The 27,407-nt window shown below is 43.7% G+C and overlaps 2 protein-coding genes across 2 annotated transcripts in view; both read right to left on the bottom strand.

Annotated features, from left to right (window-relative positions):
• LOC306818684 (NLR family CARD domain-containing protein 3-like) overlaps nucleotides 1-15,777 on the bottom strand; it is a 56,854-nt gene extending 41,077 nt beyond the window's left edge. The window contains exon 1 of the mRNA XM_079336380.1: nucleotides 15,368-15,777. The gene's annotated coding sequence lies outside the window, so the exon portion shown is untranslated. The remainder of the gene's footprint in view (nucleotides 1-15,367) is intronic.
• Nucleotides 9,149-14,829, bottom strand: LOC306818796 (NLR family CARD domain-containing protein 3-like; the record flags this gene model as incomplete). Its single annotated transcript, XM_079336515.1, has 5 exons — nucleotides 12,833-14,829; nucleotides 11,617-11,727; nucleotides 11,422-11,500; nucleotides 11,071-11,275; nucleotides 9,149-10,968 (listed from the first exon to the last, which is right to left on the bottom strand). The coding sequence occupies exons 1-5, from the start codon at nucleotides 12,940-12,942 to the stop codon at nucleotides 9,149-9,151; spliced, it is 2,325 nt and encodes a 774-aa protein (XP_079192641.1). The 5' UTR covers nucleotides 12,943-14,829.
• Nucleotides 15,778-27,407: the final 11,630 nt, after the last annotated feature.

Here is a 27,407-nt window from a genome sequence, read left to right on the forward strand (position 1 = left end):
TCACCCCCAACAAACTGGATGTTCCTTACAAGTGATGGACCAAACAAGGCCTCTCCTCTTACTCTTCTTTTTTTAACCAGCAAACATTTCCAAACACTGAAAAGACTCTTTGCTTCAAGATTTCTTCAAATACGCCACCATTCAAACAGTTTGATGACAGAGACTGAAAAAGTCTTTGACAATAATCTCATACAAGTTTTCATAGCTGCCTATAGAGGGGACTCTGGGATTCAAATCATTTGCAGGTTGTATAGAGGGCTACAAGAGGAACACAGAGAACATACCACCTACATCAAACACAAACGGGAAAAGGAAACTAACTTCCACATCTGTGAAGAAGCTTTTGGGAAAATACTGTGAGTTTGAGTGGAAGATCACAAGCTCCATCTCATGGAGAACATTGGGTTGGAAGAGTCTGATTAGATACTTTATTAAAGCTGTTCAGAAATCTCATGACACAGACTCTATCTCACTTCTCTTCAGTGCTATCTCCTGGCTCCTGGGCCCAACCCCACATAGTTCTAGACCGGCCGTGTTAAGGATGGTCCCAAAGCTCTTATACTGAAAGAAGGAGAGAGGAGGGAGATCTGAGGAGAGAGCTGACTTTACCCAAGTCTTTTTACTGACAGACAATATCTCTGTGCATCTCTGCTGGGAGGGACTAAGACACAAGTGGAGGACACTTGGATGCAATGAAGGGAACTGAGATGTACCCATAGACTCTTCTAGCTGCTGGAGGAATTGTGGCTCACAGGAAGCAAATCACTACCACCTGTTCTGTCCTAAAAAACATAGCTTCTGCTGTGAGATCCACAGAGAACCAACAGATGTCTTTAAAGTCAGATGTTACCCAGGAATGGGACCAAGTCTTCCTTGCTAACCTGCATTCATCCACTAAACCAAATACTCATTTGGAAGCCTGAACATTGCAGGCAGAAAGGCCATAACAAAGAAATGTTCCTCCACCAGTGGAAGACTGCTACCATGTAGTTCATGGAATCTATTCAATGACACAGATCACTTGTTCTCTGAAGCTTCACAAAAACTCATTTGAGGATCTCTGGATAAAATGAAAATCCTATATCTCCCCTAAACTCCCATCTTTTCTTTCAACTGCTTTTCCTTTAGTTATGAACCCCTGTATACTTTGTTTTTGTCTTTGTTTTTCTTTTCAGTGGGAGATCACCTCATCTCTTACATCTGATTTTTTTTGTTCTGTGTTAAAGCACAAAAACATAAAAGGAGGAATCACTCTATTGTTTAAGCACAAATGACTGTACTGTACAAATGTCTCTGAATATGTGTGATTACAAATACAATTGAAAAAAAGAAATATGATTGAAATGAAGTGTGAGCTGATTCCTCTGTCAGTCCCTGATGGATGAAGCTCTCCTCAGCTTGCAGAGCTTCTCCACATACAAGATGGTGGAGGTTCCTCCTCTGTGGATCATCAGCTGCTCCTCTCTGCTCCACCAGAGTCCTGATCACTCACATTATCACAGAGATCACCATCTCCAGCTAATGAGAGAAGAAGAGAGATGACAGAAATCATTTTCATCAGCTGGGAGTCATCAGATTCCCCCACAGCGCTGTAACTAAGCTCCGCCCCCACTCCACCTTTGGACTTTAACACTGAACGGTTTCATGTTGGTGTCTGAGTGTGAGTTTACACTGAGTTATGAGAGCTTCACGTCCACACACACTCAGACACACACAGCGTCGTTCTGTCCTACCAGCTCTGACAGCCGACTGTTCTCCTCTCCACTTTAAAGAGTCAGAGCAACACATTCAGTTCAGAGAAGAAACAGGGCTTATTATAGTCAGGTCAAAGGTCAACTAACCATGGGAAGAAAATAGAAGAAGCCGTAGTTTGGACATGAATCCTCTCTGATGTTTCTTTGTTTCTGTCAGTTGTCCTTCCTGCATTTGTTCCTGCAGCTGTGTAACTTTAGTCTTTGAGCCTGTTTGTCTTCAACTTCTTCATATGATTCATATCGTTTGTTCACAGTCTGTGAGATATTGTGATAGGTTATATGAAGATAGCCCCGCCCCTTTTATGAAACTCTGGGTTTACTTCTCAGGTTGATCACCAGCTTCATGTGACTGTTCAGCACCATCTCTTCTGTCAGGGTTAGTGAAGCCAGATCACAGAAAACAAACCCTGAGTATGTTGAACTCTCTTTGTAGCAGAGAACCAAGAAAAGGATTTCTCCAACAACAAACAACAAGAATGTAAATATATGTATGAGCTGATATGTGGAGGCTTTACTAAAGAACATTGAGAGACTGACCTCACAGTCTCCAGTCCATAGTTTGGATTCTTCTGAAGATCACTCAGCAGCTTCACGTCTGAATCCTGCAGCTTGTTGTTAGTCAGGTCCAGCTCTCTGAGATGGGAGGGGTTGGACTTCAGAGCTGAGGCCAGAGAAGAACAGCTGATCTCTGACAAACTGCAGCCCCACAATCTGAATAAAGAATAAAAGAAGTAAATGTAGATGACAGTGAGCTTTATACATGAATGTGTGATGTTGTCCACATGAACACACTGATGTGATCATCATCTGTTCATTCACACATTGAAGGACTTCATAGTGATTCATTCATGTTTTTGTACTTCCTGATCATTCTTAGATTGAAACGTACAATATGTTGAATTTTATTAGAATCTTTACATTTAAATATCTGAATTCATTTCAAATGGACTAAACCCATGTTAAAATAACAGTCAACAATGAAGTCTTGAAGCATTGTGATGCTAAAGTGTTTGTTCAGCATGCTGGTAACTGTAAGAGTGGACTGAATCTATTTGATATTAATATGAGGCTGTGATAGAGCTGTCACCTTTCTCTCCTCCTTTCTTCTCTGAGGGAGAAACTCTTCATCCTTACATTTGGACTTTAGGAGCTCTCTTAAGGACTGACATGCTTTGTGAATAACCTTGATCTTTACCAGGATCTAGTCTTTAATCTAAGTAGAAATGTAGCTGCAGCGTGTTCCAGCTCCAGCTGTCTGCCACTGTGGCTGAAACTTCTCTTCTCCCTTCTGTTGTCCTCGTGCCCTGCTGTCACTCTCCACTCTTCTCAGGACTTTTTTCATTTCAATCTTGATTTGAACCCGTCTGTTGTCGGGATCTGATGCTTTTAAAGCCTTGAACCAAAAGTCTTTTTCATGACAGAAAGCCTGGGCTAAAATCTGTGTGCCAGTGCACAATTCAAGTGTAGCGAGCGCTCACAGGAGTGACAGCAGTGAAGCTGTCGGGTACGTTGACAACACGTCCAACTTATTAAAGCAGTCAAAAAGATAGCACGCCAACGTGAACATCACTGCAAGCAGGAACAAAGAGAGTGTGGAGCAAAGCCAAGTCTCCTTTGCATTTAAACAGCCTCTTGATAATAATTCTGAACGGGCCAAAGACATAACAAACACCACTGCTGTTTTTATTACAGTGGATTACATGCAGAATGGGACTTTGTGTTTTTACAGCTTCTTATATTGACAGAGGGAAATATGAATAGTTGTGAGATGAAACTGTCCCAGCTTTATTTTGTGCTCTAAAAAGTGCTGACTTCATAAACAGAAAGGTGTCAGTGTTTGTCTCTGTCATTTAAAACACATCTTTTTTTATATACTATAGGCTATATGGATGATTTTATTTCATTCATTTCTTTTATTGACTGGAGACTCTTTTGATTATAAGTATATTTGATTTGATGTTATTTTTGAATGTTTCATTTAAAATGTCATGAAAAAGAAACCTGAGCAGGTGAAGTCTGAACTGTCCATGCTGAACTTAAGACAATGTGTAAAAGGGAAGTTGTAAATGTTCCTGATAAAGAAAAAGAAAGTGTTGCATCAGGTCCCTTACTGGACCCAAAATGTACCCAACCCAATCTTCAGAACTGAGAACCGTACCCAACCCAAATGTTTGTGTAGCGTTACAGCCCAAGTAGAGACACAGCTGATAGTAAAATCATTTCATCAAGTTCTCAACAAATCCAAATGTGAACCATGTTTGAACAGCATCCCCCCCTTTTTAAAAGCAGGAATAAGACGGGGGTCCTTCATGTTGTAGCTCACCTCTTTTTATGTCTGATTATTTGATGTTTCTGTAAAAGTCTGACAGAGTTGACTCAAATCTGGGACACAACTTTAACAGGTCCAAATGTTCCTAAAAACATTTTAAAGTGTCGATGACTATAATAGTATTTTACACCTTTAGTATCAGAAGGTTTTATAGTTTGAAGAGTTTGACTCTTTTTTAAATAGTATAAAGTTTTAAATTGTTTTCTGCCATCGGGCAGGTTTAGACATGAAACAAAGAAATCAGAACCAACATTTGGGATTTCAAATTAGTTTCATCATAAAAATCTGTTAAAGGGATTTTCATTAAAAAAGGAATAAGTTCATTTGTAAGTGGTATTTTTAAGTTTGTTTGTCTGGGACATGATGTTTCCCAATTCTCAAGAATGGGTGAAATTCAAACAGTCAACACAGTTTCTATTATATTCATATCTATATTACAGTCAGTGATCTGACCTCAGAGTCTCCAGTCTGCAGTTTGGACTCTGCAGATAATCACACAGCAGCTTCACTCCTGAATCCTGCAGCTTGTTCTCACTCAGGTCCAGCTCTCTGAGATGGGAGGGGTTGGACTTCAGAGCTGAGGCCAGAGAAGAACAGCTGATCTCTGACAACCTGCAGTTCCACAATCTGAATAAAGAATAAAGGAAGTAAATGTAGATGACAGTGAGCTTTATACATGAATGTGTGATGTTGTCCACTTGAACACACTGATGTGATCATCATCTGTTCATTCACACATTGAAGGACTTCATAGTGGTTCATTCATGTTTTTGTACTTCCTGATCATTCTTAGATTGAAACGTACAATATGTTGAATTTTATTAGAATCTTTACATTTAAATTAGAGCTGCAGCTATCGAATATTTTAGTAATCGAGTATTCTATCGAATATCCGAATCAATTAATCGAATAAATCATGCTTTTGCTTAATTAAGCTTTAACTCGTCTCGGGTCTTCCCTATAAACCTGCTTCTTAGCAGTTACCATGGTAACGCCTGCTTGTTACAACCAACCATGTTTTAATGGCTGAAATAACAAAGTGTTTTGTGTAGCCTACACATCTGTTACATTTAATTGAGAAAGCATTATGTTCTGTTGAATCAATCACAGCTTCAATCATTTTGTCAGATCAGGAAATTGAGAAAATTTGCTTGTGTGCATTCAGCGCGCTCACAGACTACAGAGACTACAGAGTAGTGATGTGTCGGCTCTAAGACTCGGCTCTTTGAAGTGAACGACAGGAGCCGGCTCGTCATTGGAAGCCAGATGGGAGCCGATTAGTTTTTGTCTTGTCTTTTTTCTGTTAAAGCCGGATATCATTGGTGAAGATGTGCGGTTGCGTCTGTGTCCTCACTGAGCAGGGGGAGGGGAGGGGTTATACACACAGCAGACGAACAGGAGAGAGAGACAGAGGTTGACACATCTGTTATGTCCTCCTCGTATTTTTCTTTAAGTTTCGTTTCATTAAAACTGAAAGTAAACACAGTCGCGAGTCTCCCGACGTGACTGCAGGTTTTTTTTTTAGAACGGCATTTAAATGAATCGGAGCAACGATGTAACGCAGTTTTAAGAGGCAGCGTCAATCAAGTTATTTGTAGCAGCAAGAAAGGCCGGGGATGATCAGGCAAAGAGGAGAGGAGAAATGTTTATTTTGAACTTGATTTTTTAGAGAGAGGATTTGATGCAGTGTTCCTTCATTTTGAGACATTGTCACCATTTAGTGTCTATGTGTTTAGGTGAGTGTATAAATAAAAGTGTGTTTATATCATAAACATTTGATATAATGCATATTTTTACAAAAAATCTGAAGAGCCACTTGGGAGCCGAAAGAGCCGGCTCTTTTTGGTGAGCCGAGCCAAAAGAGCCGGTTCTCTAAAAAGAGGCTGAATTCCCATCACTACTACAGAGAGTAGTCTCTGTAGACAGTGACAGACAGTCTGTCATAGACGTATGTGTATGACAGAGACTGTGAGAGGACGTTGCTATCGTTATGTTAGCTGCAGACACGGAGAGAGTGAACGGAGAAAAGCCGACGGTTTGACCGGATCACGTGTTCCCGACTCGGTCGTATGGATCACGGATCAACTGTGTGCTGACTAAAAGTTAAAAGGGGCGCACCGCGCTCGTGTGTGTGTGTGTGTGTGTTAGCGCTGAAATGTCTTTGTGTCAGAGAGACGAGCAGGTAGCTGCAGCTACATTAAACATGTTTTATACTCATAGCAAAGTTTTGATGACGCAAAAAAACAAACGTAGCAAAGCCTCGAGGCAGCGAAAATTCCTCGATGAATTTTTTTAATCAAGTTATTCGAGGAATCGTTTCAGCTCTAATTTAAATATCTGAATTCATTTCAAATGGACTAAACCCATGTTATATATGTTCTTATTGTTGAGTACTGACATCACATCAAATATTTCCAACAGTGATCAGAGTCAGAGAAATATCAGAGATGTAACTGGGCGTGTCTTGTCTTGGCGGCAGATTAGGGCTGGGAGATATACTCAACAAAAATATAAACGCAACACTTTTGTTTTTGCTCCCATTTGTCATGAGATGGACTCAAAGATCTAAAATTCATTCCAGATACACAATATTACCATTTCTCTCAAACATTGTTCATAAATCTGTCTAAATGTGTGATAGTGAGCACTTTTGCTTTGCTGAGACAATCCATCCCACCTCACAGGTGTGCCACATCAAGATGCTCATCAGACACCATGATTAGTGCACAGGTGTACCTTATACTGCCCACAATAAAAGGCCACTCTGAAATGTGCAGTTTTGTCTCACAGCAAAATGCCACAGATGGCGCAAGCATTGAGGGAGCGTGCAATTGGCATGCTGACAGCAGGAATGTCAACCAGATCTGTTGCTCGGGCATTGAATGTTCATTTCTCCACCATAAGCCGTCTCCAAAGGCGTTTCAGAGAATATGGCAGTACATCCAACCGGCCTCACAACCGCAGACCACGTGTAACCACACCAGCCCAGGACCTCCACATCCAGCAGGTTCACCTCCAAGATCGTCTGAGACCAGCTACTCAGACAGCTGCTGAAACAATTGGTTTGCATAACCAAAGAATTTCTGCACAAACTGTCAGAAACCGTCTCAGGGAAGCTCAACTGCATGCTCGTCGTCCTCATCGGGGTCTTAACCTGACTCCAGATCGTCGCCGTAACAGACTTGAGTGGGCAAATGCTCACATTCGATGGCGTCTGGCACGTTGGAGAGGTGTTCTCTTCACGGATGAATCTCGGTTTACATTGTTCAGGGCAGATGGCAGACAGCGTGTGTGGCGTCGTGTGGGTGAGCGCTTTGCTGATGTCAATGTTGTGGATCGAGTGGCCCATGGTGGTGGTGGGGTTATGGTATGGGCAGGCATCTGTTATGGACGAAGAACACAGGTGCATTTTATTGATGGCATTTTGAATGCACAGAGATACCGTGATGAGATCCTGAGGCCCATTGTTGTGCCATACATCCATGAACATCACCTCATGTTTCAGCAAGATAATGCACGGCCCCATGTTGCAAGGATCTGTACACAATTCTTGGAAGCTGAAAATGTCCCAGTTCTTGCATGGCCAGCATACTCACCGGACATGTCACCCATTGAGCATGTTTGGGATGTGCTTGACCGGCGTATACGACAGCGCGTACCAGTTCCCACTAATATCCAGCAACTTTGCACAGCCATTGAAGAGGAGTGGACCAACATTCCACAGGCCACAATTGACAATCTGATAAACTCTATGCGAAGAAGATGTGTTGCACTGCATGAGGCAAATGGTGGTCACACCAGATACTGACTGGTTCTGAGTCCCCAGACCCTCAATAAAGCAAAAACTGCACATTTCAGGGTGGCCTTTTATTGTGGACAGTCTAAGGTACACCTATGCACTAATCATGGTGTCTGATGAGCATCTTGATGTGGCACACCTGTGAGGTGGGATGGATTGTCTCAGCAAAGCAAAAGTGCTCACTATCACACATTTAGACAGATTTATGAACAATGTTTGAGAGAAATGGTAATATTGTGTATCTGGAATGAATTTTAGATCTTTGAGTCCATCTCATGACAAATGGGAGCAAAAACAAAAGTGTTGCGTTTATATTTTTGTTGAGTGTATATCCAGTTTTTAAGATATATGGATATATATTCACACATGATATAAGACAATATCTTTAATATGGATATAGTTCATGTTGCATTACAATATAGTTCTACACGTCTTCTGTAGAGCTGACAGTTCAGCAATTTCTCTCTCTCTCTCTCTCTCTCTCTCTCTCTCTCTCTCTCTCTCTCGTCTTATTCACAGACCGAATTAGAAAACGGTATTTAGAGAGTGTAAAGATCACGTCTGGTTCCATCCTGCAATGAACAGGACAACCACGGAGATCGCCTCGCTCGACAGAGAACACACCGATGCTGCTCATCCTCTGGGAACCGCCGCCGCCATCACAACTCATCTGCACGGAAACAGACTGGAGACCAGTGTAAACACTGTCTAACAGAAATTCAGCCTCTGGCTTCTAGTGTTCAACTTCATTATTCACAAGTTGTGCAGGAGTTTCAGACTGTGATCCAGCCTCTTCAGACCCCCCCCCCCCCCACCCCCACCCCCCCCCCCCCCACCCCACCCCCCACCACAACCACACACACACACACACACACACAGGTCCATTCTCAGCTGTTTTACCAGTAACATCCAGTCATAACCATGCAGCTGAGTCAATTTTATAATCTGATACTGATCAACATTTACTCTGCTGGGAAAAATCTGTATCAGCTGCACACTAACCTGAGAGTGTCCAGTCTACAGAGAGGACTCTTCAGTCCAGCAGACAGCAGCTTCACTCCTGAATCCTGCAGGTTGTTAATGCTCAGGTCCAGCTCTCTCAGACTAGAGGACTGGGAGCTGAGGACTGAGGACAGAGCTTTACAGCTTCTCTTTGAGAGCTGACAGCCACTCAGCCTAAAGAGGATTCAGAAGAACACAAATGAAAACAATTACAAACCATAGTTGTTATTTCTGAATAAAGAGAACTACATTTAACCTGGATAGTTATGTGAGCACGTACAGAGCTTTGTTTGAAGCTTTGATCACAGGCAGCAGCCTCAGAAGAGCCTCCTCTGAAGCAGAGTATTTCTTCAGGTCAAACACATCCAGATCTTTTTCTGATGACAGTAAGATGAAGACCAGAGCTGACCACTGAGCAGGAGACAGTTTATCTGTGGAGAGACGTCCTGATCTCAGGGACTGTTGGATCTCCTCCACTAGAGAACGATCATTCAGTTCATTCAGACAGTGGAACAGATTGATGCTTTTCTCTGCAGACAGGTCCTCACTGATCTTCTTCTTGATGTACTCGACTGTTTCCTGATTGGTCTGTGAGCCACTTCCTGTGTGTGTCAGCAGATCTCGTATGTGACTCTGATTGGTCTGTAGAGAAAGACCGAGGAGGAAGCGGAGGAACAAGTCCAGGTGTCCATGTGGACTCTGTAAGGCCTGGTCCACAGCGCTCTGGTTTAAAAGTGTTGGGTCAGGTTTTTCTCTGAATACTTTAGACCACCTGGATGTTGTTTGTTTTTCTGACATCAGATTGACTCCAGAGTTGATGAAGGTCAGATGGACATGAAGAGCAGCCAGAAACTCCTGAACACTCAGATGGATGAAGCAGAACACCATGTCCTGGTACAGTCCTCTCTCCTCTTTAAAGATCTGTGTGAACACTCCTGAGTACACTGAGGCTGCTCTGATATCGATGCCACACTCTGTCAGGTCTGACTCATAGAAGATCAGGTTTCCTTTCTGCAGCTGCTCAAAAGCCAGTTTTCCCAGAGACTCAATCATCTTCCTGCTCTTTTTATTCCAGTGTGGATCTGTCTCAGCTCCTCCATCATACTTGATGTTCTTCAGTTTGGACTGAACCACCAGGAAGTGGATGTACATCTCAGTCAGGGTCTTGGGCAGCTCTCCTCCCTCTCTGGTCTTCAGCACATCCTCCAGAACTGTAGCAGTGATCCAGCAGAAGACCGGGATGTGACACATGATGTGGAGACTTCTGGATGTCTTGATGTGGGAGATGATCCTGCTGGCCTGCTTCTCATCTCTGAATCTCTTCCTGAAGTACTCGTCCTTCTGTGGGTCAGTGAACCCTCTGACCTCTGTCACCATGTCAACACACTCAGGAGGGATCTGATTGGCTGCTGCAGGTCGTGTGGTTATCCAGAGGCGAGCAGAGGGAAGCAGTTTCCCCCTGATGAGGTTTGTCAGCAGCACATCCACTGAGGTGGACTCTGTGACATCAGTCAGGTTCTGGTTGTTTTTAAAGTCCAGAGGAAGTCGACACTCATCCAGACCGTCAAAGATGAACACGACCTGGAACTCTTCAAACCTGCAGATTCCTGCTTCTTTGGTTTCAGGAAAGAAGTGATGAACAAGTTCCACCAAGCTGAACTTTTTCTCTTTCAGCACATTCAGCTCTCTGAAAGTGAATGGAAATGTGAAGTGTATGTCCTGGTTGGCTTTGTCTTCAGCCCAGTCCAGAGTGAACTTCTGTGTTAAGACTGTTTTCCCGATGCCAGCCACTCCCTTTGTCATCACTCTTCTGATTGGTTCATCTCTTCCAGGTGAGGCTTTAAAGATGTCTTCTTGTCTGATGGTTGTTTCTGCTCTGTCTGATTTCCTGGATACCGTTTCAATCTGTCTGACCTCGTGTTCCTCATTGACCTCTCCAGTCCCTCCCTCTGTGATGAAGAGCTCTGTGTAGATCTGGTTCAGAAGGGTTGGGTTTCCTGCTTTAGCGATCCCCTCAAACACACACTGGAACTTCTCCTTCAGGTTAGATTTCAGTTTATGCTGACACTCTGCAGTTACTTTTCCTGAATAAATACAGAACTGAAATCAATGATGACTATCTGAGTTTGAAGTTTAAACCTCTTTGTCCTTTTTCTAACATATGAAATCTGTTCAGATGTTCTTACTGCTCTGTAGACAGTCAGCCAGCTCCTCCTGCTTCATTCTCCTCAGGAAGTGGAGAGTGATCTTCAAAAATGCCTCTTTACAGCTTCTCCTCTGCTCTTCATCCTCACTCTGACTCTCTAAGCATTCTGGGTAATCTGGACTCAGAGCCCTCTGGACTCTCTTCAGCTCCTTCTTCACAAAGGTGACGATGTTTTCCTCCAGCAGCTGGAACAGAAGGAGACACTGGATATTTCCTATAAAGTGGGAGAACTCAACATGTGGTTCATGTGTCAGTCTGAAGGTCAGCTGATCTAAACACAACAATAACTTAGCATTACATTCTTGTCATGGTAGTTTATGAAATAACACACCATAAAGATGGAGTCCAGGTCTGTTAGATCCTGCTGGTCTGATGGATCTCTGTGAACCTGGGAGCTCTCCTGTTGAACTCTGTGACAGGACATATTACACAAGAAAACAATGGGTCATATATGATGAAGCTCTGAGCCAAGATATGAGCCTTTGAACCACAGAGTCAGAACATTCACTGGATTTTTAATTCTCACCTTCCATCAGCACCACGTCCATCTTTAAAGTGAATAGGAAGACCCATAGACCGGTCACTCTTCAGGGACACACAGCTGGGTCCAGGAGAGTCTGGTCTCTGGTCCTGCATCCTGATACAAACAAACAGCTGCTACATGAACAAAGATCATCTTTAATCAGATTGTTCCAGTTCAAACTAGCAGATGGATCATCAATAATCATGAGACAGAGCTGAAGTTCTCCACAGTTCTGTTTCTATTAGAACAGTATCTCACTCAGAATACAGCCAACAGCTGCTGCGGCTACATGGACACAAATAATCTGAATAAAAACGCAGCATGTAAACATGCCAATCAGAACAGACTGATCCGATCAGGCTCAATCTGATGGAGAGGGGGGTTCATGCTGTTGTTGGGATCAGGATCCATGTACACACTGGATCTGATGGTGTCTGCCTGACTGGGGTCAAACGGTCCTGACTGTTGTTGGGATCAGGATCCATGTACACACTGGATCTGATGGTGTCTGCCTGACTGGGGTCAAACGGTCCTGACTGTTGTTGGGATCAGGATCCATGTACACACTGGATCTGATGGTGTCTGCCTGACTGGGGTCAAACGGTCCTGACTGTTGTTGGGATCAGGATCCATGTACACACTGGATCTGATGGTGTCTGCCTGACTGGGGTCAAACGGTCCTGACTGTACATGTCTGTCCCAGTAAAGTGACGTGTTTCCATCAGAGTCTGTGATCAGAGCACAACATCATCAATGATCTCTGAGTCATTATAAAGTTTAGTCTCCACTCTTGATCCATGAGGACGACTCTCTCTCACCTGTCTCATCTGGATCATATTTGTGTTTTATGTATTAAAGTATCGTATTAAAGCGTTTCATATGATTTCATACAACCTTGTTTTATACAAATATTACATGACGGTAAAAAAGAGTCCACTTTGGAGCGATAGTTGGCGTCTTTCCCAGCGATCTACAGGAACATGTCTGATATCAACAGATTCATTGTAAACTGTTCATTCATATGATATCAACGTTGTCGTGCTAGCATTAAAACTGATTCTGCTACGTCTGCCTAAAAACATGTTTACCATCAGCTGAGACAAAGGATAATGCAGAGTTAATAAAAGTCAGAGAAGAACTAATACAGCCTGATTTTAAAGAAGCAGCAACTCATTCACAGTTAATGTGTGTTTATATTTTTCTAATTTTTAATTCTCACCTTCCATCAGCACCACGTCCATCTTTAAAGTTAACATAACGACCCATAGACCAGTCACTCTTCAGGGACACACAGCTGGGTCCAGGACAGTCTGCTCTCTGGTCCTGCATCCTGATACAAACACACTACATTATTAGTTACTGTGAGCAGCAGCTGAGACACTGATGATGATGATGATGATGATGATGATGAAGGTGGAGGGATGCTGTGACATCATCATTATCATCATCATAATAATCACCTTCATCATCATCACTGTCAGTTGACAAACATCACATCTACCTGCTTCACCTTCATCATCATCATCATCATCATCATTAATGGATTCAGAATGGTCTAACCCAGCCCGGGTTGTTGACAGAAAAACAGGAAGTGATCCAACATTAACTTCCTGTTGTTCATTCTGCTCCATTTATAATGTGATCAGGTCAAACAGTCAATGTGGAGCCTCCTCATGTTCTGACTCCTCTGAGCTCTCTCTCTCTCTCTCCTCGATCGCCCCTAACTGCTACCAACAACCAGCTGACTCTCTCTCTCTCTCTCTATCCTCGATCGCCCCTGACTGCTACCAACAACCAGCTGACTCTCTCTCTCTCTCCTCGATCGCCCCTAACTGCTACCAACAACCAGCTGACTCTCTCTCTCTCTCCTCGATCGCCCCTAACTGCTACCAACAACCAGCTGACTCTCTCTCTCTCCTCGATCGCCCCTAACTGCTACCAACAACCAGCTGACTCTCTCTCTCCTCGATCGCCCCTAACTGCTACCAACAACCAGCTGACTCTCTCTCTCTCCTCGATCGCCCCTAACTGCTACCAACAACCAGCTGACTCTCTCTCTCTCTCTATCCTCGATCGCCCCTGACTGCTACCAACAACCAGCTGACTCTCTCTCTCTCCTCGATCGCCCCTAACTGCTCCCAACAACCAGCTGACTCTCTCTCTCTCTCCTCGATCGCCCCTAACTGCTACCAACAACCAGCTGACTCTCTCTCTCTCTCTCTCCTCGATCGCCCCTAACTGCTACCAACAACCAGCTGACTCTCTCTCTCTCTCCTCGATCGCCCCTAACTGCTACCAAAAACTAGCTGACTCTCTCTCTCTCTCTCTCTTCGATCGCCCCTAACTGCTACCAACAACCAGCTGACTCTCTCTCTCTCTCTCCTCGATCGCCCCTAACTGCTACCAACAACCAGCTGACTCTCTCTCTCTCTCCTCGATCGCCCCTAACTGCTACCAACAACCAGCTGACTCTCTCTCCTCGATCGCCCCTAACTGCTACCAACAACCAGCTGACTCTCTCTCCTCGATCGCCCCTAACTGCTACCAACAACTAGCTGACTCTCTCTCTCTCTCTCTCTCTCCTCGATCGCCCCTAACTGCTACCAACAACCAGCTGACTCTATCTCTCTCCTCGATCGCCCCAAACTGCTATCAACAACCAGCTGACTCTCTCTCTCTCTCCTCGATTGCCCCAAACTGCTACCAACAACCAGCTGACTCTCTCTCTCTCTCTCCTCGATCGCCCCAAACTGCTACCAACAACCAGCTGACTCTCTCTCTCTCTCCTCGATCGCCCCTAACTGCTACCAACACACAGATGACTGTGATTTATAGCTCTCTCTCTCTCGTCGATCGCCCCTAACTGGTACCAACAAAAAGCTGACTGTGGTTTGCAGCTCTCTCTCTCTCTCTCTCTCTCTCTCGTCGATCGCCCCTTTCCTCGAGAAACCACAACATATTTCATCCAATTTTTCATTTAAGCACAGAAAGTGTTCATATAGAAAAATATCTAAATGTGAAGGCCAAGTCTCCCATTGGTCAGCGTCCTGGGCCCTCCCCCTCTCTGCCCATGCTCTGATCCGTCTATGAGCTGAAGTACTAAACTAGTTGTATCTTCTGAATGTCGTCACTGCACAGTCTGGAACTGGGACATGAATCACTGTGTGAAAAAGTCTGTCATCATCTTGTTGTCATTTGATGAATTCTACCGTTTTTATTTCAACTCTTTTCTGTCTTTGTTCTGCTGAAACATTTGAATTAATCCTCGAGCATCAATAAAGTTTGATCTTATCAGAGGAGGCGTCACTGCAGGACTTTGAATCATAAAAGGATTAAAAACAACCTTCAAAAACACGTCCATCAAGTCATTGATTAACCAAGAACACAGTCAGCTGATTGACTTAAAACAACTTCTTATGGATTTGATCAGAATGAGTTTCACTGTAAAAAAAAAACTTTACTAAGAAAAGTATTTAAATCAAAATGATGTTCAGAACAACACTCAAATATTTCAATCACTGAAGATCAAGTGATGAACTCAGTGACAGAAACTTTCCAGAGCGGGCTCGTCTTCAGTCCACCTGTTAGCATGTTAGCATGGTTAGCATAGCCTGCATGGTGACTGAGGATCATTGTGTCTCCTTCACTTCTACTGTAGTCAGAGCAGCTAATGAACCTGGTGGCTAACTGTTAGCTTACAGCTCTTTAGACACTTAAACAGAGAGTCTTAAAAACAGGTAAAAGTGTCTCTTACCTTCAACAGAGAACAGATCTGCGTCACAACAGGACAGAGTCTCCTGACACCAGGAGATACCAAAGTCTAATAATCACCATAGCAACAGGGAGTCAAAGGTCACAGCTTGATACGTGTTTATTGAAGGAAGCTTGTTTATGGTGTCAGATTGATCCTTCACTGCTTTGATATCTGACATCCTGTGTGATGATAGAAGTTGATGAAAGTGTAAGTAAGTAAATATTATTTATATCGCACCTTTCACAGACAGAGGCCACAAAGTGCTTCACAACAAAGTTAAAAAAAAACATCACACGTAATATACAAAGCCAAGACAATCCAAAAGTCCTAGCAGCCCTAAAAGGAGCTCATTAAAATCCTGGACAAATAGAAGTGTCTTCAGTTCACTCTTGAAGGTGTCAACTGATTCAATAGAGCACAAAGACGGTGGAAGTTCATTCCAGAGCCTCGGAGCAACAACCTGTTTTGCACAACATCTTTGGTTTCAATGAAGAGGAAAACATGGCTGCATTTTACGTGTGTTTAATTTCATATCACTGGTGAAGCTCATCAGAACAATGACATAATAGCAGTATATATATATAACCCACCCCCAAGTCAATCAGAGTTCATTGAGAACTCTGTGTGAACGTCAGGCGTCTCGTGGTGCGTTTGTTTTAAGCACCGTCAAAGCTGCAACAGACTCCCGACCGATGACGCTGACAGAGGGCAGCTCATCACAACTCCAGCTCCAGAGGATACAGTAGTTGTACAGGTCTTCTTATGGTATGTTTCGAAGGTAATAGAACAAGGCAGGAACGTACCTTTCCATCTCTGCCCGCATAAACTTCATGGATTCTTCCCATTTTCCAAAAACTTTTGGGTAGTTTCTCTTCATGTATTAACACCACATCTCCAGGTTTTAATTCCGTGACCTTTTTCACTGGAGAACAGCAGTGTGCAGAACGTAACTCAAGCAGATATTCCTTTTTCCATTTAGTCCAAAATTTGTTCATCAACAACTGTCGGTATTTCCACCTTTTCGTTAGTAGACCTCGGTCTGCGTCAGGGACTGTTGTTGTCATCCCAGCTGATGGGAGCGCAGTGAGACGCTGGCCAATCAGAAAGTGAGAAGGGGTCAGTGGTACAGGTTCTTCGCTGCTGGTGTGGGTAAAAGTAATAGGACGTGAATTAACAACTGCTTCCACTTCTGTCAAAACTGTTGCGATCTCTTCATACTTCAGGGCCGCTTTTCCCATCACTTTGCGCAGGCAGGTCTTCACAGACCTCACCATTCTCTCCCACATGCCACCCCACCAAGCAGCTTTTTCTGCAATAAACTTCCAAGTGATTCGGTTTTTAGCGAAGAATTCCTGCACATCTTTTGAGGACAGGGAATTCCATAATACTTTTAACTCCTTATGAGCTCGTTTGAACGTTTTTGCATTGTCAGAATATATGATTTTACATAATCTTCTGCGTGACACAAACCGTCTGAAAGCCAGCATAAACGTTTCTGTTGTCAAATCAGTCACTAATTCCAGATGAATAGCTCTGGTGACTCCACAGGTGAAAAGAGCTATGTAGACCTTGTTTTGACATTTAGTGTACAGAGGCCCGGCAAAATCCACACCTGTTATTTCAAACGGAGGCGCTTCCTCGATGCGCTGCACAGGTAAGGGAGCTGATATCTGTTGAGCAGGTTTAACTTTATATTTCCGACAGATCAAGCATGCATGCACTAACTTTTTTGTCAGCTGTCTTCCTTTAATTAACCAGAAGCGCTCTCTCACCTGGTTGAGGGTGTCCTGTAGCCCAGAATGCAGCACTTGCTGATGACAGTTTTTTATGATCAACTCAGATAATGTTGAATTTGCCGGGAGGATACAGGGGTGCTTTTGCTCAAACTTTAATCCGGACATTTGTAATCTGCCTCCCACTCTCAACACTCCTTTTTCATCCAAAAAGGGGCTTAAAGGCTTGATTTTTGACTGAAAGTTTACTTCTAGCCCTTTCTTCAACTGAGCAATTTCCTGAGAGAAACTTTGATTCTGTGTCACATGGATCCAGTAAACCTCTGCGTCCCCGATCTCCTCAGCTGTTAAAGCTCCTGTGCGTCTTGGTTGTGTTCTGGTGTTATGAATGAATCGTAGGACCCAGGCAGTTATATGTAACACTTTGTTCACGTCACTGTGGTTTGTTAACTCCAATATTTCTCTTTTAGCTGGACTGTCAGTATTGGTCAAACTGGTAATGTCCACAACAGTTAGATTTGCTTTTACAGCATCATCATCTTCATGTGGCTCGGCGTCATTGTGACAGTAATTCATTTCTCTCTCTTTGATCCACTCTGGACCTGTCCACCACAACGAACTTTCCTGCAATTTGGTTACACTTATTCCTCTTGTTGCAACATCTGCAGGATTGTCTTTTCCACTGCAGAAATTCCACTGTGCAGGTTCTGTCAGACTCTGGATTTCTCTGACTCGGTTTTCTACAAAGGGTTTCCACTGTTTCGCGGAACTCTTTATCCAGTGTAAAGTTATCATAGAATCACTCCACATTTTCACTTGGCTCTTATCCATCTCAAGGTGCGTAATAACATACTGACTGAGTCTAGCTCCAATTAGCGCACCGAGTAATTCAAGTCTGGGTAACGTAACTTTTTTAAGTGGCGCTACTCTGGTTTTAGATGTGATAAGGGTTACTGTACACTCACCCTTTTCGGGGATAACTTTCAGGTAAGCAGCTGCGCAGTATGCACTTTCACTTGCATCACTGAAGACGTGCACTTCTTTTCTCACGGGCTCACGCTGATCTGGGAGCGCATCATGGTAACATCTGGGAATGTTTATTTTTCTGATGTTGGGCAATTCTGAGCACCACTGCTGCCAAAGATGTGATAAATCCTCAGGCAAGTCACTGTCCCATTCAAGTCCCCGTTCCCACATCTGTTGAAAGAGGCATTTTACTCTGATTGTGAAGGGAGAGAGGAATCCGATAGGATCAAAGATGCGCGCGGCAGTTTGCAACACTCCTCTTTTGGTGTTCTTTTTATTTTCCAAAAAATTCATCAAACTCCTCAAGTCAAAAACGAAGTCATCTTGTTCAGTTCTCCATGTCAATCCGAGAACTTTTAACACATCAGTTTTCACTTCAACATTTCCACTCACTGTGTTTTCCATTTTTTCATCCCACAGGTTTTTTAGCTCCTTAGAATTCGTGCTCCATTTGCACAGATTCATCCCTGCATCTTTTAAGATACCTTTGGCTTGCATGGAGAGGTCGGCAGCCGTCTGGATGCTGGGAGCACTGCAGATTAAATCATCAACATACAGACATTTATCAAGCATTGATGTCACAGTGGGATATTGTTGCTGATATTTCCTCAGATGATGTCTGATAGTCGCTGCCAACAAAAAGGGACTGGGGGATGCGCCAAAAGGTACTCGGGTCATGCGCATGATGGTTAACTCAGCCTTTTCATGGGGTATTGGCAGGTTGTTTAACCAGAGGAATCTTAGGGCATCTCTGTCTTGTTCTCTAATTGAGATCTGTAGAAAAGCTTTCGTGATGTCTGCCATAAATGCCACTTCATGTTGTCTGAACTTTAACAAAATGCTCAACAAGTCAGGATTCAGATTTGGGCCCGTCATCAAACAGTCATTCAGAGACAGACAACCTGCTGCATGAGAAGAAGCATCAAACACCACCCTGAGCTTTGTAGTTAAACGCTCCTCATTAATGACAGCTCTATGGGGGAGATAGTACGTGGGATTTTCTGTGGCAATATTGTTCACCCTCTCCACGATGCCCTGACTGACATAATCTTGAATGACGTCAGTGTACTGATCATACAGAGGCACGTTACTCTGAAACTTTTTAACAAGCTGATCAAAACGTCTCTTGGCAACATCATAATTAGATGACAGATCATTGTTTTCATTTTTCCAAGGTAAGCTCACCTCATATTTTGAATCTTTAAACTGTACAGACTTTTCAAACATCTGCAGCATCTTCTCATCACTTATCTTTGATTCTCGCTCTGTGACAATCCCGATGGATTCAGTTTCCCAGAAGGAGCGCAGTGTGTGATTTATTTGTTCATCCAGTCCAACACTCACATGAAGGGTTCCCACCTCCGTGTGTTCCGTTCCAGGTGTAACATTAAGCATGCATACAGAGCCTTGGATAAGCCAGCCAAACTTACTGTCAAGCGCAACCAGTGATTCAGAGAGTCGCTCTACTTTTCCAGACACAACTTCCCAGTAATGATCACCTCCGATCAGGACTCCCAGTTCCTGCATTTCCATTCCGCTCACAGCTGTGTCAGCTAGTTGTATGCCTTTGCGCTCCAGCCCTCTGCGTAATTCTTCTCCCGCTACTCTCATTATAGAGGAACACACACGCGGTGTTTCTAAAACGACTAAATCTACACTTTGGCCATTTCTGATGTTACTCAGTTTTAATTTCACTTGATTACAAGTAATAGTTTGTGGGACATCGGAACCAAACGTGTGTAACTTTAGTGTCTCCTCACCTACTTTTGGGAGGTTTAACGCACGGGAGATGTCTTGGCGCACAAAGCTGCGTTGGCTCCCCCCGTCTAATAGACAGCGAGTGAGCTGGCGTTTTACTGGGGTCTCTATCCAAACTGTGGCAGTCTGTAGAAGAACGGTCTCTCGTTTAGATTCACTGGGGGAAACTGAAATCACTGCATCTACTGGCTCATTTTCTTTTGTAAATTCATTTCCATAATTACACAGGGCTTTGTGATGGCGACGGTTACATCTCTCACAAGAAATGCCCCTTGTTCTGCAATCTTTGGCTACATGTCTTGTGCCAAAACACACATAACATCTACCTTGTTTTCTTAATTTTTCTCTTTTTTCAGGCACAGACATTACATTGCATTGTTTGGACAGGTGATCTGGTTTCTCACAAAAGAAGCACCTTTGTCTGTCCACTTGACTGGAGGCATAGAGAGCAGATGCGGTCATCATATTTTGTCTTTTGGTGCGCATTTCCCATGCGCCCGTCGGTTCCTTCTCACGGTCCTTACTTGCGCGTTCCTTTGCGCTTTTGGTCATGTTTGCAGTTCGCTCTCGGCTGTCCACTTCCTTCTGAATGAAGTTCATAAGTTCCTCAACCTTCCACACATCATCCTCTTCAGTTTGTCTGCTAAATTCCAAAGTTATCTCTTCAGGTATAAGTTTCATAAGAATTGGACACAGCAGACTACCATAAGTGTCAGAAACTACTCCCATTGAAGCCAAACTACGAATTTGGATTTCACAGTTATCATACAAATATCTGAGTGATTTAATGTCACTGACATTTTTAACGGGATTAAGATTCAAAAGTTTAGTCATATGTGCATTAATCACCAAATCTTTACGGCCAAATCTTTTTTGTAGCAGCTGAATGGCATTCTCATAATTGGCTTCAGTTAATGGAAATCCTGCAACAACATTAGCGGCTGCGCCAGTCAAATAGGATCTTAAATAGCTAAATTTGTCTGTTTTTGTCAGGTTGGGATTATTATTCACAGCCGTCTCAAATTGTCCCCAAAAATACTGCCACTGGCTAACATCTCCTGAGTATTTCTCAATCACAAGTTTCGGGAGTTTCACATTATTACGCATGTGGTCTGATTCAAAGGATGTCACAGATTCTGCATATCCTTGCATTCTTTTTTGCACTCTTCTTATTTTGGTCTTTCTCCGTGTTATGTGTTCTCTGTACTCTAATACTTTTTCAACTTCGTCTGTTAATTCATCCGTCTTTGTTTGTTCCTCCACCTCCTCGTCTATTTTCTCCAAACATTCCTCCTTTTGGATCAGCTGTTCCATCATCTCCTCTAAAGCGTCTGCATCAAGGGGTAATTTACCAAGTTCATCGTCAATCTTACTCAGGTGTTTGGTCACAGAGGAGCGGATTGAAGCTCTCTTTTTCTTCAGACGGTCGAGTGTAGCCATTTTCCTCCTTTTCTGTCTTTTGTTCCTTTGTGCAAATAAGAGACTTTTCGTCCATTCATTTCTTCATTTTCTTCAATATTCCCGGGTTTCGGCACCAACTTTTGCACAACATCTTTGGTTTCAATGAAGAGGAAAACATGGCTGCATTTTACGTGTGTTTAATTTCATATCACTGGTGAAACTCATCAGAACAATGACATAATAGCAGTATATATATATAACCCACCCCCAAGTCAATCAGAGTTCATTGAGAACTCTGTGTGAACGTCAGGCGTCTCGTGGTGCGTTTGTTTTATGCACCGTCAAAGCTGCAACAAAGTCTTCAGACTGACACCACTTCAGAGGGGAATAACTGCTGCTTGCACCATCACAGTAGTTTTTATCTTGTGATGATGACTCTACTTACGGCAGTCGGCAGCCTCTTACAGCAGCTCAGTCTCTTTCTTTCCTTATATAGTTATAAAACGCTATTTTTGTACATTGTTTTTTCGGCAATTGCCTGCACTACTGCAGCATTTTAGTTGTAGTGGCAGTATCACTCAGTGGAGTACGGCACTTTTTCGGGAATGATCACGTACAATCGTGAGGAATTACTGTGCCTCAGGCATGGAGCCGGTGTCCCAACCTCACGCATCCCTGAGGACCTATGGAGAAGAAAGCCGGCACTGAAGTCAAGGAGAGGATCAAGAGAGACCGGAAATTTAAACCTTTTCTGCCGTCGATTATTGTGGGTAATGTCAGGTCACACGCAAACAAAGTGGACAAACTCACAGCTTCACGGAGACATGGCTAGACGGGAATATACCAGACAGTCTCATTGACCTGGCCTGCTTCACGCTGGTACGAGTGGACCGGGGGAGACAGAGCGGTAAGAAGAGAGGGGGAGGTCTTGCTGTCTTAATGTCGTAATCCCGGATATATGTAGGAAATTACATAGACTTCCTGAAGCCACCAAATGGTCTGAAAGAATAGAGGTGCGAGAGAGCCACATCCTCTTTCTCAGACAACACCATACAAAATGTAAATGTTATTTTATTATCACAGAGTCACCTCCTCTCTGTTGCATATAAGGATTTGAAATGTGAAGGTTCGGGAGAGAACGCTGCTGCCTTCTTTCCATGCTGCATGTTATTAAAGAGATCTGATTCAAACGCCGAAGCATGAAGTTCTTCTGAGACTTAGCAACTCTCCACCTCAAAAGGAGAATTTCCACGACATATATAACTGTGAAGGAACGGGTCTGCACTCCCAACGCTGAACTTTTAGCGGTAGGATTACGCCCATATTATCTACCACGGGAGTTCTCACATGCCATCATTGTTGCTGTTTACGTCCCACCATCAGCTGTAGCCCAGCGCAGTCATACTGATCAGCAGGGATTTGAATCAATTCACTCTCTCCTCTGTCCTGACAAACTTTAAACAGTATGTCAACTGGGCCACAAAACCATAGACCTGCTGTATGCCAATATGAAGGGAGCCCCGTCACACCTGGAGAAGCAGGGAAGCATTGTGAGAGTCATGTTCTTTGACTTCTCCAGTGCTTTTAACACCATCCAGCCCGGCCTCCTGAGGGAAAAACTGCTGGATATTCATCTGCACCCCGACACCACAGCCTGGATCTTTAACTACCTCACTAGCTGACCACAGTGTGTCCGAGTGGACGGCTGTGTCTCTGATGTGGTGACGGGCAACACTGGAGTACCCCAAGGAACTGTTCTGGCACCCTTTCTTTTCACCCTCTTAACCTCAGACTTCAGGTTTAACTCTGGTTCCTGCCATCTCAGTACAGAGCTCTCGATCAGACAGAGGTCTGATCGAGAGCTTCGTCACATGGTGTAACAGCAACCATCTGAAGTTCAACATCGCCAAGACAAAGGAGGTGGTCGTGGACTACAGGAGGAAGAGGTGCCCCCCTGTCCCAGTCATCATTCAGGGGGAGGAAGTGGAGAGGGTGGACTCTTACAACTACCTTGGGGTTCACATTAACAGTAAGCTGGACTGGTCCCACAACACTTGTAACACTCACCCTTTAAAGGGTGTATTACTCACACCAGGGATTCAGGGATGAATTAACTCAAATCCAATAACTTGTTGTTAATGAAACTAAACCTCTCAGTTAAATCATTTGTCAAAACTTAATTCATCCACTTGAATTTAATTAATGTTGGGAAATTCCCATCAGTCACGTGATGTTACACTAAACAAAACAAAACAATTAATAATGACCCAGATAATCACCTAATTTGCCCTAACACACCCCCCAAAATTCAGTCAACAATCCCCCCAAACGAAAACCACATTAAGCAAACAAAAGTGAGTTTTTTACGGTCTCTTAGTCTCTTTTTATCCAAAACAGCTCCTTCGTCGGTGCAGCCGTATGAGCATCCAAAGCGTTCATTCATCAAAAAATAAGCGACATAATCCAAAAAATAACCCAAACAGGGATATTCCAAACAGGACCAAACATAAGGGAAACAAAAACGATCTCACCCAGATCCTTGGAAGAAAATATCCCGTTCCCCGACTTGACAAATTTTCTTTTCCTCAGCCACGAGCCTCGTGTCCAGGAATGAATGAAAAAATGACGGAAATCCTTATTTTCCCGTATGCCGATTTGTTCCCTTCATATTCTACTGTTTATTTTCCCCCGAACACCTTAATCCCCATACAGCATATGAATTTAATTTTCAGCCACAGAAAACTTTTCTCTGGCGCTGAACTTTTCTTCCCGTCACCTTTTCCCTGGTACACTGACGTTCCTTCTTCTCCCTGCCTCCTCTACCTCCTCCCCTTATCGACTCAGTCCTCTCTTTTCCCTACAGGTTAATTGATGCGCTGACACCATTTCCTTCATCACAACGGAATATTATTTATTTTACATGTTTCAATAACAATTGGGTTTCCTTTTCTATTCATCTTGCAACAATCATCCTTTTTTGTGGCTCTGTCACACACTGACGCCATCTTCAGGAAAGGACAGAGCAGGCTTCCTGAGGAGACTCTGATCTTTCAGTGTCTGCGACAGACTCCTCAAGACCTTCTACCAGTCTGTGGTGGCCAGCACACTTTTCTTTGCTGTGGTGTGCTTGTGGGGTGGCGTCAAGACTGCTGAGGCAAACAGGGTCAATAAACTGGTCAAGAAGGCCCTCTCTGTCGTTGGCCTAGAACTGGAGACTCTGGAGACAGTGGCTGAGAGGAGGATGAAGGACAAAATCATATCCATCCTGGATAACTCCTCTCACCCTCTCCACAACGAGCTGTAGGAGATGAGCAGCTGTTAAAATAAATTATTTTGTTATTCTGCACTTGGGTCTTCCTCTCCTGTTTCCTGCCTGCTAACTCCGTGACAACAAATGTCACTTTAAATTCGTCACTGGTCACTTTAACATGCCAATTACTGCACAGTATTATTATCTTATTATTATATTATTATTATCTCTTTTTTTCATTGTCCTGTTGAGTCCACCACACTGTAGTCCTCTGTATATACCCCCCTTACTACTTGGAATTGTATTTAATAATAATAAATTTTATTTGTAAAGCACTTTTCATTTTTTAAATCTCAGAGTGCTACAGAGTTTTAAAAAATGTAATGTAATATTTATGTTTATGTTATTCTTATTTGGGTTTTTGACTTTTTTGTTTTGATTCTGTAGTGCTTCTGCTGGAATGCCCGAATTTCCCCATTGGGGATCAATAAAGTAATATCCTATACTATCCTATATCCTATCCTAGCCTATGTTGATCAAGACAGCAGAGTCAGTCCAGTATCTGGATCCAACTGGGTTTGTAAAAACCCAGGTGGGACAAAGTCATCGTCTTACAAGTCCCGACTAATGACAAGTCAAAAGTCCTAACCTTTGAATTTCAAGTCCATAACAAGTCATTCACTCTCTTCCCCAAATGAAATGGCATTTTGTACAAGACTAATATCTGTTAGAGTAACAAAAATCGATTGTTATTCATCCTTCTTCTTCAAATCAAATAAAAAGACCAGAGTGACGGAGTCTCCGTCCCCAGCTGATGACCCGATTAGGGCCACAGAGGTGTTCAGTGAGGTGTCACAGCACACCTGTTCAAAAGGCACAGGAGGAGGTGCGTTAGGCAGCAATGCCCAGCAGGAAAACCAACACATGTATCTTCATATGTTCAATCTGGAGGCATCCAGTGACTACTGTGAAAGGGCAGTTGGCATCCAGGGAATTCTGGAGGACAACCAGGAAAGACTGGATGACTGCAGGAAAGTCTGCATCGGGAGTGGAAGGCTAGTTACCTAACCCACTAGTCCCATTAAACGGACACCCTAAGCTTACTACGAAAACGAATAAGGACAAACAACCCGGTGGCCCTCCGAGAGGCGGGGTGGAAGAAGGGCCAAGGAACAGAAACGGACACGACAACACCATCTTTGTCGCAGGCGGTGAGAATATCCAATTGCTGGCAGATCAACCTGTTCGTAGCCTGGGTCGCACCTACACAGCAAAGCTCTCTGACAGGCAGGTGGGGGAGATGGTGAGGAAGCAACTCACAGGTGGCCTGACCAAGATCAATCAAAGCCAACTCCCCGGAAAGTACAAAGTTTGGTGTTACCAGTTCATACTGTACCAAAGGGTGATGTGGCCACTGAAGATGAGGGAAATCCCCTCCTCAGTGGTAAGCAAGATGGACGGGCTGGCAAACTTGTTCATCAGGAAGTGGCTGGGACTACCAAGATGCCTCGGAGGTAGGCCTCTTTGGTAGGAACACGCTACAACTACCACTGCGATCCATCAGTGTGGGATACAAGCAAGGGAAGGCTCGGCTGGTGCTGGAGCTGAGGGAATCCACTGACCAGCTGGTGAGAGCAGCGGGCACCCAGATAAGAACGAGAAAAAAGTGGAAAGCCCAAGAAGAGGTCGACATGGCAATCGGCAGGCTGAAGCACCGCGAGGTGGTCGGCAGAGTCCAGGAGGGTCGAGCAGGCCTTGGGAGGGGCGATAGTCCCTTGTTCTGGTCAAAGGCTTCCAAAGAAGACCGGAAAGCCATGGTGGTGGCGGAAGTGGCAAGAACTGAGCAGGAACGCCTTAACATCAAAGCGCTGTCCCAGGGGTGCAACAGGTGGCGACAGGACCAAGTGCTGAAGAAAATGGCAGAGGTGTCAGAGTCATGCAGAAAGGAGGCAAACAGCAGAGGATGACATCCCATCCACAATCGTTGAGGTTGTGATTGTTTATGTATGTAGACACGGTGGGAGTGAATGGAGAAAAGTTCAACTGACCATTTGACTGAATCACGTGTGTTTCTGACCTTAAAGACTCGACCTGTATGGATCATGCGTATTCCATTGTGCCAAAACTTACAGCTGGCTTTCCTGTGTCTTTCCAGATGATATAGGAGTAGATGGAGCTCTTTACCTGACATCTACTCTTATATCACACCTATAGTAGTAGAAGACATGATGAACGTTTCTGACTTGTGTGTGTGTGTGTGTGTGTGTGAGTGTGAGTGTAATGAATTCATTTATCTTTCCTTTAGAACCATGGCAATCAGCAGTACATCTGAAGCGTGATTTATGTTAAAATAAAAGGATTTAACTGAACAAAACTCTGTTTCCTGGTGGTGTGTGGCTCCAGTTGAACAATAACCTACTGTGTGTGTGTGTGTGTGTGTGTGTGTGTGTGTGTGTGTGTGTGTGTGTGTGTGTGTGTGTGTGTGTGTGTGTGTGTGTGTGTGTGAGTGATTCTGTCTGTGTTACAGCCCTAAAGTAACACCTTCTGATGGAGTCAACGGGCCTTAGCTGGACTCAGGTAGCCTTCACTAAAACATGACTAATGAATGGTAAACAACATGATGTACTACGGTGAGCGTATTGCATCACTTCCTGTTGTGTCTCGCTCTATCGCTACTACCGATCGATAGAGCTAAAGCTAGATTGTTTATCCTGTGTATTTTCTTACATTTGTCTCCATTCACTGCACACTCTGAGTAATCGAAATAATCACCAAGCACCCCTGCGAACTATCTATAGATCTTTTGTTTGCGTTAAACTACGTACTCTCGGGCTAACTTAGCAGTTAGCTTCTCATACGATGGCTTCTCTCC

The sequence above is a fragment of the Symphodus melops genome, assembly GCF_947650265.1.
Source record: "Symphodus melops genome assembly, chromosome: 23".
NCBI lineage: Eukaryota > Metazoa > Chordata > Actinopteri > Labriformes > Labridae > Symphodus > Symphodus melops.